The sequence below is a fragment of the Thermobia domestica genome, chromosome 6 (genome assembly GCF_964235325.1).
Source record: "Thermobia domestica chromosome 6, izTheDome1.hap1.1, whole genome shotgun sequence".
NCBI classification, from domain to species: Eukaryota; Metazoa; Arthropoda; class Insecta; order Zygentoma; family Lepismatidae; genus Thermobia; species Thermobia domestica.
The window spans coordinates 35,282,061-35,297,047 of NC_137459.1; the positions used below are offsets into that span (position 1 = coordinate 35,282,061).

Here is a 14,987-nt window from a genome sequence, read left to right on the forward strand (position 1 = left end):
GAGAAATTCAATGATTATTGAGAGGTACGACGAACGTGTTGTTGAGAATTTCTTTGCATTGGAAATTGCAAACTTCTTTAATCATGGAATCCAATTGTATGCTGAGCGATGACAAAAATGTGTGGTTGCAGAATGTGACTATATTGACTAACCAGGTGCTATAGTTTGGGAGCTTGTCATCATCATAGGTATTCTGCCTTTATTGGCAGGTCACTTGCCGCAGCTGAAAAGCTTCCATGCTCCACGATCCTCCGCTAACCTTTTCGTCTTCGCGTATGATCTTTCTGTTTTAATATCATCCATTAATTGTAGTCTCTTTCGCCCCCTCCCTCTCTTTCCCGCCACCATACCCTCTAGGACGTCCCTCATGATACAATCTCTTCTTAGGCAATGTCCCAACCAGTTTCTCTTCCTCTTCCTAATAATATCTAAAAGTGTTCTTTTCTCACCCACCATTTCTAACACTCTCTCATTCGTTTTCCGCTCGACCCAACTAACTCTTTCCATTCTTCTCCACACCCACATTTCGAAGGCTTCCAGTCGATTTTCGTCACCCTTACGCAATGTCCACGTTTCCGCCCCATACAGCACAACACTCCACACGAAGCATTTTATGAGTCTTTTTCTCAACTCTTTGTTCAAGGTCCCACAAAACATACTTTTCTTTCTTTTAAAGGCTTCTTTCGCCATTCCTATCCTTGCTTTTATTTCACGTTCGCATTTCATGTCATTACTAAGAACACTACCCAGGTATCGAAAACTATTCACTTGTTCTATTTTCTCCCCTCCTATTTTTATATTTGACACAGACCCCTTCGTTCCAATCACCATGGCTTTTGTCTTCCTAACATTTATTTTCATCCCATATTCTTCAAAGCCCCTTCTCATTTTTTCTAACATTTTATTGATTTTCTTTTCAGATTCTGCAACAAGGGCCATATCGTCTGCAAATCTTATGCATCTAATCATTCTACCTCCTACCGAAATGCCATCATCATCATGTAGGCTCTTTTTTACTATCTCTTCTAGATAGACATTAAATAGTGTTGGCGAGAGGCAGCATCCTTGTCGAACTCCCCTTCCAATTGTACTCTCTTCCGTCAGTTCTTCCCCTATTCTAACACTTACTTGTTGGTTCATGTATAAGTTTCTTATGAGTCTTCTATCTTTCCATTCCAACCCTATCTTTGTTAGAACTCCCAACAACAATTCCCAATTCACGCGGTCAAAAGCCTTTTCTAGATCAATAAATACAACATACACCTCTTTCCCTTTTTCTATAAATCTTTCACCGATCACCCTTAATAATCCAATAGCATCTCTTGTGCCCTTGCCTCTTCTGAACCCGAACTGCTCTTCCTCAACATCTTTATTTGTTCTTCCATATAACCTTCTGTTCAGTATTCGGAGCAGAATTTTAGCTGCATGAGATATGAGACTAATAGTTCTATAATCCTCACATCTCTTTGGGTTCGATTTCTTAGCCATCGGTATCATGATCGTTTTCAGAAAGTCTCTTGGCCATTCTCCTGTTTCATATATTTCATTGCATAGTCGCCACAATTCTTTCTTTCCCTTGTCTCCTATATTTTTAATGAATTCAATTGGTATGTTATCTATTCCTGTTGCCTTTCCATTCCTAATCTCAGATATAGCCTTTTCAAACTCATCCCGAAGAATACTAAATCCTTTATCATCCTCGCCTACTTCATTTTCCACTTCAACATTTAGGCTACACGGTCTATCCCTACTCTCATATAAGTCTTCAACGTATTCTTTCCACCTTCCTATGACCTCATTTCTCTCGCTGACTACCTTCCCATTCTTATTTTCTACTGCCATCATGATACTCCCTTGTTTCCTCCGAAATTCCATAGATTTCACCTCCTTGTACACTTCCTCATATTTCCCAACTCTTTCTAATTCTTCTATGTCCTCGCATTTTGTTTTGTAAAACTCTTCCCTCGCTTTGTCTGTTTCTCTTCGTAATTCATTATTTAACTTTCTGTACATCTTTCTGCCCTCTTCTGTATCAACCTGTTTCCACATCTTCCTCTCCCTCATTTTCTGCAACATCTGCTCTGTAACCCATGGTTTCTTAGCAGTTTTGTGTTCGCGGTAACCTACTGTTTCTTCTGCAGCCTGCTGTAAGCAACGTTTAATATGTTCCCACCGTGCGTTACTACCTGCGCCTATCCTTTCCTCGTTTGAACATTTTTCTTCGAATTTTTCAGCGAAAAGATTTCTAATTTCCTCGTTTTTCAACTTTTCAGTATTCAACACTTTGTTACCTACTTTTCTTCTGCCTACATTTTTCAGTTGAATATCTACTTCGGCCAGCACAAGATTATGATCAGAGAAAATATCAGCCCCGGGAAGGGTCTTCGCGTTCTTTAAGCTATTCCGATACCTGTCCTGAATCATAACGTAGTCTATCTGATATCTTCCGCCGTCTATTGGTGATTTCCATGTATATCTTCTTCTCTTGTGCTGATTGAACCAAGTGTTCCCAATTACTAGTGAATTCTGTCTACAAAAATTCACCAGTCCCTCTCCCCTTTCATTTCTTTCGCCTAAACCATATTTGCCTACGATACTACCTTCCTGTTTTTCTCCCACAACTGCATTGAAATCTCCCATTAGAATTATGCATGCACCCTTCTTCTCCCTATCTATAATTTCTTCTATTTTCTCATAATTTTCCTCTACTTCTTCATTTGCATGCGAAGTCGTCGGTGCATATGTCTGTATCACCACTAGATCCTTCGTTTTCCCTTTAAGTCTTAACATCATAACTCTATCATCAATAAATTCTACTTTCACTACCTTCTCCTTTAAGCGCTTTCCAAGAATTATTCCTACGCCATTATGACCGCCCTTTTCATTACCTGAGTAAAACATTCTATATCCTTCGCTGTTCAATACCCCATTACCTTCCCATCTAACTTCACAAACTCCTACCAAATCTAAATTATTTTGTTTCATTTCTTCTTTAAGATTTTCTAATTTTCCTCCCTGTAACATAGTACGTACGTTCCATGTCCCTATCCTAAATCTTTAGCTCTTCCTTGTCTTTCTTTCTCTGTTTGTCTTCCCCCCATTATTACTTTCTCGTCCAATAGTCCTTCCCAAGCCATCCCCCTCCCGGAGATCCGAATGGGGGGATATTTTACCTCCGGAACTACATTTTGACCTGCGAAAGACCATTGTTCATATGTTCTCTTTTCGCTGCTAGCAAACTAGGGAAAATAGAGTGGTGGTTTCCCGTTGCCTTCCACCCCGCAGTATCCCAGCCGTTAAAGTCACTCTGACCACGCCTGGGACTAATGTCCAAGTTGCCGTACCAATCACTATGATTTCCGCCAACTTGGCTACTGGAGAACTGCTGCCTTCTCCCAGAACACTCTTCGTCTGGCTACTCCATTTAGACCAATTCGGTAGGGGTGGCCCTTCTGGTAGTGAACTACCACCGACACAGCTCTAAATTTCACTGTAGCACGCAATCCTCCCCACCCGACACAAGGATAAATAATTCTAAATGGTCTATTTTTAAAAAAAAATTATATATATACAAATTGTATAAAAATATTGTGCGTAATATATCCATGCCGTAATAAATACACCTTTAATTTTGTGATATTAAAAAAAAATACTCTAAATAACTCCAATAGTTGATTCGAGGTTTTAAATACCGATTTTAAAATGGCACTCACGGATATTTCAATCGCACCAACCCAATATTTTGATGAGTAAACATGATAATTGTTTAAATAATTATTACTCTTCTGCCCAGAGGATATACTTAATAACTAAAATTAAAAGAAGTCGTAAAAGTTTCAATAACTCAACGTTATCTTCATCAGACGTTAACTGGCAGAAATATCTTCATAACATTAAGTTATCATTGTTGTATAATTTTAATTCTTTCATTTTATGATTTTAAAATTTTTATACGTAACAATCAGATATTGTTATAGTTTACTGTTTTATTTTAAATTTTTATTATAACAGTTTTTTTTATAATCATTATTATTTTCACTTTTCTATTCACTTAATAAATTATTTCAAATATCAATTAATTTTAAAATTTCTTCTCAATTCCATGTTCTATCATATAATTTTATTTTTATTGCCTCTCTTAACAATTTTTCATGTCCTTGATTTTTATCCTTCCATTTTAACCTTGATTGTTCCATTTTGTGCTTAAAAATTTAAAATTATACAATGAAACAATTAAAATTACACAACAATAATAATTTAATGTTATGAAGATATTTAACGTCTGATGAAGATAATGTTAAGTTATTGAAACTGTTACGACTTATTTTAATTTTAGTAAATAAGTATGTACTCTGGTCAGAAAAGTATTAATTATTTAAGTAATAGTTCCTGAGTTAATATGGATGAAATGATAATTGTGAATTATATTGCTTAAATTGAAACAAATTTTAAACCTTATATTTTTATTCTTTGTGGACTTTCTTTGAAGTTTCAGGTTAAGATAAAATATTTTATTTGTTTTCATTTTTTTTAAAAAAAGAAATTTAATTAATATTTTGAACATTCCAGCAAATTTTATGTTTTGTAGGAAAAACGAATTAGGATTTTGCAACTGATTCAATATAATAAAATGTTACCAAAACGTTGATGAATAACATGACAAGGTAATCTTGTAAAAGGAAATTGTTATTCATCTGCTTAATAGTATCAATTTGCAGCCTAACTACTATCAAAAACTTGTTCATGCCTTTTTCTTTAAAAAATATAAAAAAAAAAGATTTGCTACTGACAACAGAGGAACAACTATTTGTACTCAATGAAAAATTAGCTAACCTAAGTGAAAATCATTAATGAAGCTAAATTGTCTCTAATTGAGACCTTGTCCTGGTTGTCCTGATAATGGTCTTTGCAATTTATTGGAAGTTAGTGACAAGCATTTGAAATAAGACTTCTATGCTAGACACTCAATTGCCGAATGTAAATAAGCATCGATTTGATTTCCCGTTCTCCCTCATTACTTGTAGTTGGAAATCCACGTACTGTACAACTGCAAGGGCACACTTGAAAATTCTACATAATTTTGAGACAAGCTTCCTGTTGAAACTACTAATGACATGGATTTACATAATAACAAGCTAGATGTTTGACCGTCGTGTAAGTTCATTAACTGGAGGGCATTCTATTAAGCAAGATCAGCATTGAAGGCAAAAATTTCCTTACATTAACACTTCATATGTGGACGTTGGTCGTGGGAATGTTTATATATGAATATTGTTCAGTCATATTTTCTATCAAACGCACTCATGTTATTTTGTATTCCTATTTTACCTGATCAACAAGCAATATTTTTCACGAAAAGCAAATACACTGTATATTTACTGTTATCAAATGGTATTTCTATGGTAACATACAGTTCGTAACTTTGTTAACCGCGGGGTTATCTAGAAATTCGCTAGTGATTTCAATTTGAGGTAATCAACAACATAAATGCTAAGTCGAAAATCATATGAATTCATTATCTTTTATAACAAGAATTTGCCAATAATTAGTTTTTGGATCAGCGACCACAAAATTTTTGAACGGCCCCTAAATCGAGTTTTCATATTTCCTACGGAATAAGCACATCATACTGAGATAAGTGATAGTTTGGGTTTGGCTACACTATATGTAGTTCTCCAGATATAAGGCCTACAAAAAAACTTTTACCTGAAATATATTGGATCATTTGATCCAAAAATAAGATACTTTACAGTTTTGTTTCATGTTCGGTATTTATCTCTCTCTCTTTTTTTTTTTTTTTTTTTTTTTTTTTTGCTTTTTGTTTTAGTGATCAGTATATCATCGATATATTAGTTTCAAGAATATTTAAAATTTATGTTTTACCATGTTTCTTTCATTTTATTGAAACAATTCATGGGTAATGTATAACAAAACTTTATTTCTTGTTCATTATGTTCTAGATTCAGGTAAGATTAATAAGGGCTGATGGCCAATAAATATTATACATTTTTGGATCAAAAGATCCAGTATATTTCAGACGAAAGATCCCTTGTAGGCCTTATATCTGCAGAGCTATATACAGTGTAGCCAGACTATCACTTAAATCAGTATGATGTGTTTATTCCGAAAAAAAAAAACTCGATTTAGAGAACGTCCAAAAAATTTGTATCCCCTGATCCAAAAGACTCACAAAAAAAAAACTCCTTATGATGTGCTTATTCCGTAAAAAATACAAAAACTCAATTTAGGGGCCGCTCATAGACCTTGTAGCCCCTGACCTGAAAGCTAAGTATTGGGCAAGATCGCAAACTTTTGATCCAGTTTTCAATCATTCCTAAAATTGTTGTTTGAAGAATGTTTCAATAAACGATGTGGAAATGTCTTTATATATCGTAATAGTAACAATTTAGCGTCCTTTTGAGCAGCGAGGCTATATGAGATGTGAATCGACTGTTTCAAGTGGGTTCCGAACCACATGAGCTTTCGCCAGGAGTTTAAGAATTAATGATGGTGTTAGGTTACTATGGGTCTTAATAAAATGCTTTATTGTGGTATAAATAAGTTTGAGTTTCTCCTTTATTATGTGACATAGTGTTGACCATGAATGACATATCTTTCAGCTGTGACTGTGACAGAACTGTGACAGAAATTCTTTTCTGTTGATTTTCTCTAGAACCATTTCATGGTTGTTATTTTGCTCAACCTGACCAAGTATACGTATGATCTGTCGATTGATGTACGTGTCATCTTTGGATTTTTTCTCGTTATATTCAATGCTGTTGTAGAATTTTGAGAGTGGACTTTTCTTCTAGGTTATAAAAATTTATTTTATATATTTCTGTATCATTTTACTTCTATTTCTTGTTGGGAGAAGTATTAGTTATGAAAACGAGATGATATGAAAAATAAGGTTCTCTAGTCCCGTCTCCTATTTTTAAAAGTAATTCTTCTTATCTCGACATTCTTAAGATAAATGGCAGAGGAAAACACAATGCAGAAAGGAAAGAAACGGATGAACTACTAGAATAGAATATGTAAGTGTTGACAGTGTACAAGTAGTCGTGGATCCAGGAGTAGTACGCCTCCGGAATCATTTACGAAGTTACCGATGTTGCTTTCCTGTTACTACTGTTCTTTCTCAACGTCACAATTTGTCTCCTCCTTCTCCTCTCCGCGTACTTTAGTGAGAAGTGGAGCAAAAACTTGTGACGTCACAGAACATCCAGTTGGAAGTAATTGCTCTTCAGATACAATATAGATACATATACTGTGCTATGAAAAAAACAAGAATAACACTTACCTGAATCATGTCGAAATAAAGGCCAGCGCCCACCATACCGAAACCCGCAATTATGAATGGCACTACTACTTGAGCAAAAATTGAAAAATAAGTCTCTGTGTTAGTTGAGCCATCTGTAGGCTTACACACTTTTGACGGTTCTTTTGTTGGTGAAGTGTCATTTTGTACTTTCACTATGATATCAGGTATAGAACAACATGACTTCAGCTCCAGGTCCGGTGGTTTGATTGTGTCTCCCGACGAATCGAATGACTTGTTGTCTTGACCTTCCATGTAGAGGCGTCCTAAACAAGATTAACATATTACAATATATAGTTATACAGTATTACAATTTTACAGTATATAAGATTACAGTTAAAATATTACAGAATTTTCTTAATTCTACATATTCTTTAAGATTGTGCTCATAACCTTATGAATCAAGTGTAATAATAATAATAATAAAGATAAAAGCACACGCACGCAGAAGTTGTAAAGTTCTTCACTTAACCCTTCGTAAGTATGGCACGGTCTCAGATTCCGGCTTGTGTTTATTTTTATTTATTCTTTTTTCGCAACAGATGGTGGGAGTTGAACCTCTTAGTATCTTCCTCTCCCGCAACGTGCTTCAATGTTATGTGTGTTTCAGTGAGCTCCTCATTGTCGTTGCGATTGGAAGTCAGTATACGGTCTGTGCTTGGTCATATTACGTCTATCTAGTTATGTTTCTAGTTGAAACGAAACGGAACGAAAATTACAGGTTCTGTAGAACGAAAATTAAAATCATAGCAAGTTAATATAATAGAAGCAGGAGATGACAACCTTTTACCAAACATCGCAAGAGAGCAGCGTAAAGACGACAATTACAAAGACATCATTTCCGGTTTAGAAGGAAAGGAACCGGACAAGATCTCCACGGTCAGATTAGCAAGATTTTTTTTTGTCTCAAAAACGGCATATTATATAGGAAACAAAACCACCCTGATTATGGCTTGCTATATCTTCTATGTATACCGAAGTCGCTAGCCAATTTGTGGTTCACAACCTTCCTACCGCCAGGCGACCAATGCCGGATGTGACATAAACATAGACACCGACCATTAATGAACTGCTATATATTTATTCATCACAGTGATGACACTTCTGCCCACTTTGAGGGAAATGATGGACTGCTTTGATCCTGCTTAGCTGGGACGGAACTACAGTGTTATTACCATTTTATGTATATATCACAACAAGTTTTCTCATAGTGATTTTTCAGTGTATCATAGTGTTTATAGTGTTTTCTAGTGGCTATACACTGTCTCCACATGTGTCAATGTTGTAGTACCGACAAATATCTCTAATTGTATATTTTTGCTCAAAATAATCTTCCAGATTTTTTTTCCAGTGTGGGGGGTGTAATGATCCCCACATCACGACAAAAGCACATGTCAACACAACACGTGCTATTGATTGTAAACAGCCTAGCAGACAAGAAGCCGACACGAAAGACACCGAGGAACGCCGAAAGAATACGGACCTCACGGGAGGACCCAAAGAGGACAGATAAAAGCCCAACCACCGAGGGATCCAGCATCAGCCGACCAACTGATCAAATAACCTACACCTGTCCTGAAGTCGTACTGGACTAGGGGTACACCTTTCCTTAACCCGAGGTCGCATTGGACTAGGGATCCTCACTACAACCAAGCCTCGCGAAACTGCCTTGGGCTGAGGGGGCTATCCTTCAAGACTCACCAGAACCAGCAGGTGCCTTGGAGACTGCCTTGAGAGAAGGGGCACCGTACAAAACACCTATTCCTCTCATCTGGTCAATACCAAGATAGACACTATTTTACTCTTTGTAATCAAAGACATTGTATTTAACAAATTTTATAATAAATTGGTGAAGGGGATAAATCTCGGTCCATTATTGACTCTACCAAAATCATTACAATATTGACAAAGATGACGGTAATATAATAAAACCATATTTAACGAGAAAAAGATCATAGAACAAAAAAACAGAAAACGGTCTCTGAGACCAGCCACACTAAAGATGTTCCAGAAATTCACTACACTTGCCAAGGGTTAAGAAGGAGAAACGCCGAAAATATTATAAAATTAAACCTATAAAATGCTCATATGTGAGGTTGGCTGGGATATAGAAAAAAAAATGTCCACTTTTGGCAAATTTGAAATAAATAAATATGTTATTGGCGCTCAAACATAAATCACATTAACATACGAGGTGCATTCAAGTTCTAACACTTCTATTTTTTGCTCAGGACTCGTAACAGATAGAAACGTGCTATTTATTTTAACGTATACGAGCACTCATTGTTAATGCGTGACACAGATGGCAACATCGTACGGTAGCGGTAAGAGTGATACTGTTTTTGATACTTACGATACTAGTAAAATGGCGACTTTTTCATTACAAAAACAGCGTGTCATTCCTTTTATCCATTTGCGTGGTGTGACACCGCTTGAAATTCATTGTCAGTTGAGTGAGACATGTAATGGTGTCGTCGATATGTCTAAATGTGCATTAGAGGGTGTGGCAGTTCAAAGAAGGCAGAACGGCGTATGACAACACACCAAAACCATCTCGGCCTCGCAAAAGCCGGTCTGACGACAGTATGCACTGGATCAAACTGAAATGCCAACTTGGGGGGCGATCTCTAGTAGCAAGAAAGCTTTCGGCCAGTTGGCGCTTGGTTGGCTTTTGGCTTTCTACGCTTGCACTTGAAACGCATGCTTTCATATAATTTGTCGTTTGTTGTACTTGCAAGCGATGCTTTAACCGAATGTCATAGCATCACTGGCTGTTCATTGGCTATTGACTTGACTTGTAAAACGCTTGCGTCAAGCTTGAATGGAACGCTGAATGCAGGGTAGTCCCCATGCAACTTCATTACTAGATTCCAGCTTGCTGCATGCTTGCACGTTTTCCAATCCAGCTGGATGCAAGCTTGGCCGAATTGCAATTCAAGCTTACAGCAAGCGGTTTGCAAGTTGTATCTGCTACTAGGGATGTGTTCCACACTCATTCGGCGATCCTCCAAAACAACTTTTTCCACTCGTTTGATCATGTCGTCAGACCGGCTTGTTCGAGGCCGAGATTGTCTTGGATTGTTGTCACACGACTTTCTGCCTGCTTTGAGCTGTCGCATCCCCGAACGCACATTAGGCACATGGATGACACCATCATCACATATAGGCCTATCATTCAACTGGAAATGAATTTCAAGCGGTGTCACACCACGCAAATAGAGAAACGACGGGTATCGTAAGTATCAAAACAGTGACTCGTAAGTATCAAAACTCTCACTGCTGCCGCTAGATGTCTGTGTGGGGTATGGTATTGCCATCCCTGTTATGCATTGACAACGAGTGCTGGCCTATTTTAAAACAAACAGCACAAAAAATTGGAGGTGTTATAACATAAATGCACCTGATATTTCAATAAAATTACAACGAATCAGTGTTTCATGATAATGTTCTTAGATATCATAAAATCCAGTGTAAGGCGTGGATTATATTATTCGTTCACACACGTGAGGTGCCTTAGAAAAAAAAAAACATTCTGGAGACAAATGTCTTAAATGAGCCAACTAATCAACTGCTTTGCTCCATTCTAGACACGCTATGTGTTTGACCGGATACGTCGCACTAATTATAAACACTTTCTTAGAAATGCAACATGTCTGAACGAATAATAATAGATCAAGCCTAACACAAACGATATGGTTGATTATAAGATAATAATTGATCCTTACAATTTTGATCGTTATTTTAACGTCGTTCGTAATTATCATAGTCTAACGATATGGCTAAAATTCACCGTTTTTTTTTTTTTTTTTTTGTAGTTGCAGCATTGTCCAAAAACTTTGGTTACACAATTCCTTTTTAAATGACTATCGTATGCAATAAACTTTTAATATTTTAACTTGACATAGAGATTCTCATTGCCCCAAGAAAATTTACGTTTGTTTGACCAGGACTGCTCTGGATCAGTGATAGAGCGGTCACCTGTAGTGCGTGAGGTCACTGGTTTGATTCCAGCTCTCTCTAAGTGACATTTGAGGTGACTAAACACCGTGTGTATGGGTTTTCTTGGGGTTATCTCGTTTCCTCCTACGTTCTTCATTCCACCATTATTATGCATCTCATTATCACTGTCTTTAGTCTCGGTGCATAACCTTCAGACATTAAAGTCTAAAAATGATTATTTGAGCTAATTAAATTTTTAAATAAAGGTTTTGCAAAAAAAAAAAAAAAAAAAAAAAAGTGGAGGGGCAAAAAAAACTGTGTGTGTACTTGTTATTTCTTAGCCCGACTTTGACATATCCAAGGATAATATAATGGTTTATAGAGGCGTGGTAAAATTCTTCAGTTATCAATACTACGGTGATGGCAAGGAGTCATGAAGCTTGACCTAGATCTACCGACTTCAACATCCAATAGAACGCGAGGGAGGGTTACGGTCGTCAACCCCCACTCACGAAATTTTGGAAGTGTCGTCTCTCGCGCTATACGGAGAACATCTCCAAAGGGTACAATGTTGTCGGATTGCCGCTAAGTTCCGTTTTGTTGTTATTATTATTATTATTATTATTATTATTATTATTATTATTATTATTATTATTATTATTATTATTATTATTATTATTATTATTTTATATATTTGATATTATTATTTTTTTCTGTTTAGTTTGAATAATTGTTAGTGTTCGTGTTAAAGTTCTTTAAGTGCTGTTTTTTTGTAGGTTGTTCGCAATGTCTTCTAAGTTCGGGAACATTATTAGTGTACTTTTTATTATTTTTTTTCACTTTTTCTCAAGTATACGTTCGGAAGGCAGCTCCACGAATCGTACCGAATTCTTCCGATGCATCACACGTGAGGGAAATAAATATTTTGAATGGCGTAGAGCCCAGACTTCACGTGTCTTCGCGGTCACTTGGTTTATAGTACTTAAGGTACTTGAGTCTCCGAATCGTTGTTCACTATAAGTTAAACTTGTGCTTAATTAAAAGCTCTAATTGTTTCCATTTAAATATTGTTGAGTTTTCCCAACATGTGGTTGCATAAATATCAATGTTCAAATGCAAACATACTTACGACCCTTGTCTTAATGACAAACATCAAAGCACGTTCATGTTCAGAATCATCCGTATTGAAACAAGTACAGGTAAAGTTGTAATTAAGTAGTCATGTTATAATTATGTAAAAGTATGCAGATATTAATGCTGAAATCTAAATATTTTGTGTTGAAGTTTAACGTCCCTCGTTTCTGCACCGAGGATAAGTGTGCCGGAAAATCTAAGTACGGTTTCGGTTTTGTCCTATTCTGAAGTAATTACATTATAACAATACAGTTTTTGAGTTGCAACAAATTCGTCTCAATATCCTAAATATGTAGATTGCTTGCACGCTAGCGACCTCTATTGGCGTCAGGCATTCAGCAAGCGACATCTATTATCGTGACTGTTTACTATTAGAAATTATTGTGATACACTGAGAATTTGTCTCTTTCAAACAGCATACGCGCACATAGAACTTAGTTTTTTCTTCTCAAGAATACAAAGAACCCCGCACTTTGTTTTCTCTCAAGAATGCAAAGAATCCCTAACTAAGTCTTTTTATATATAAAAAATGCAAAAGAACTTCGTAATTAGTTTTTTTTTTTCGAGAGCGCAAAGAACCTCGCACTTAGTTTTTCCCCTCAAGAACGCAAAGAACTCCCACTTTTTTTTGTGTGTGTCAAAAATGCAAAGAACACCGCACTTAGTTTCTTTCTCAAGAATGCAAACAACTCCGCACTTAGTTTTGCTTTCTCAAAATTGCAAGGAGCCCCGCATTTTACATGTTAAAACGGCTTCTGTTAAATTTTTTAAGTGTGGGATATTTTGATTTTTCCATTTTTCTGAATGTACACAACAACCTGAAAACTCCTATTATGACCTTAAGTGGGGTTTCCCACCAACCAAGCTTTATAACTTTAATTAGCAGAAGTGTCCGGCCTCGCACGGAAAAAATAAAAACAAACAAACAAAAAAAAAACAAAGAAAGAAAGAAAGAAAAAAGAAGGAAAGAAAGAAAGAAAAACTATATTGATGTAAAATATTTGAAATAAAATGAAATGGATCTTTCAGTTAGACGTCCCTGATTAGACTCTTCAGGACAAGGGAGACGAATGCTTAAGGCAAGTGAATGATGATGAAAGAGTTGGCGGAATGAGAATGTGGAAGGAAAGGGAAATATCCGAGAAAACCCACGGACACGATGTTGTCCACCACAAACTTGCTTGGCCAGGGATCGAACCAGGGACACCTGAGGTAAGCGCTCTATCACTTTTTCTTATCCACGTATTACTAGTCTACTTTTTAAACTTGCTTTTTACTTGTTTATCTTGCTTTACCAGTAACCTCGAACGACAGGGACACGGACATAGAAGCATCAAGGACAGTTAAAATTCCAAAGGCTCCTACTTGGAATCAAACCCGGGACCCCGTAGAGCAAAGGCGCAGATGCTAGCCACTAGAGCAGCGGGGAGGGCTACCACTGAGCTACTGTGCGTCGTTGTATAAGATTTGAATATTAAGAACTAAGTATAATAATTTGGAGCTACATGAGTTTGGAGCGGGTGTAAAGTGCGTATGATAATCACGTAGCCACGAGCAAATTCTTAAGCAAGAGTTTACTGCATATTAATAAAATAATTCATGTCAGCAGCTTATGCGCATTTAATGTTGCTTAATTCTCTCCAAACAGAAAGAAAAAAGAGGGAAAAAAGAAAGATTGACTTGGTTTTCATTGTAGTGTCTTTTCAGCAGCTACACTGTATGAGATGTGGACCTACAGCTTAACGTGAGATCCGAACAATATGATCTCCAGCCGGGAGTCGAACCTGTGTCCCCACGTCAAAAGCACATATGCAAACCACTTAGTCGCAAGGGAGCTCTAAATAAAAGAACAAAACAATAAACTCTGGTGCGTCCAGTGCACAAGGGAATCTCGTCTACCTTTTGGTCATTTTAGACAGATTTCATATTTAAGATGTCTACTTGAAGCTCCTCTCAGAGCTTAAACGATTAATGTTTAGATGTAAACAACTTTTATAATGTTTAAAAGAAAGCTGTTTACGTTTCCATGCATTTAAGCGTACAAACTTTCTCTCTTTTTCTAACAACTTTGGTAGCTGGACTTCATCTGCTTGTGCTCTGAACGCCCCATGTGTAACTGAATCAAATCAAAGTGGTTGGTATTTTGAATAAGTTAAATTGAAAACGTACTCACTGGACATAACGCCTATCACCCATTCAAAGATTTAAATAAAATATGCGGTAACAACGATCTACTGAAATTATACGACAGGAAATTTGAGTTTCTCAACACATTTCCTCTACACGCTTCCGTCTCTAATTGAAGTTTGTAATTGCGGTAGTGTATTTTACAGACATGACCTTTCGAAAGAATAACTGAAAACTTTCCCTGTTTGTTCATTAAAGCGATGTTGAAGTTTACGTTCAAGGCAAAAATTAATTACCAACATTCAATTTCACAGATTCAGTTGTGTTTCTAGGTGCAGAAAATACCAACATATTTTCAGAGTTCAATGATTCCAGTAGTTGAACGTTCAGATTGTTTCTTTAACAGGGCGGCTATTTGAAGCAATCGCAACGCGTTTTTATTATTCATGCGTACGCTTGGAATACGCTG

General features: G+C 36.6%; 1 protein-coding gene across 5 annotated transcripts in view; it reads right to left on the bottom strand.

Annotated features, from left to right (window-relative positions):
- LOC145687930 (solute carrier family 41 member 1-like) overlaps nucleotides 1–14,987 on the bottom strand; it is a 191,119-nt gene that overhangs the window by 25,826 nt on the left and 150,306 nt on the right. For all 5 annotated transcript variants that reach the window (XM_081761499.1, XM_081761496.1, XM_081761495.1 and 2 more), the window contains one exon: nucleotides 7,301–7,584. In XM_081761499.1, coding sequence (XP_081617625.1) covers nucleotides 7,301–7,573 — 273 coding nt within the window. In that variant the 5' untranslated portion in view covers nucleotides 7,574–7,584. The remainder of the gene's footprint in view (nucleotides 1–7,300; nucleotides 7,585–14,987) is intronic.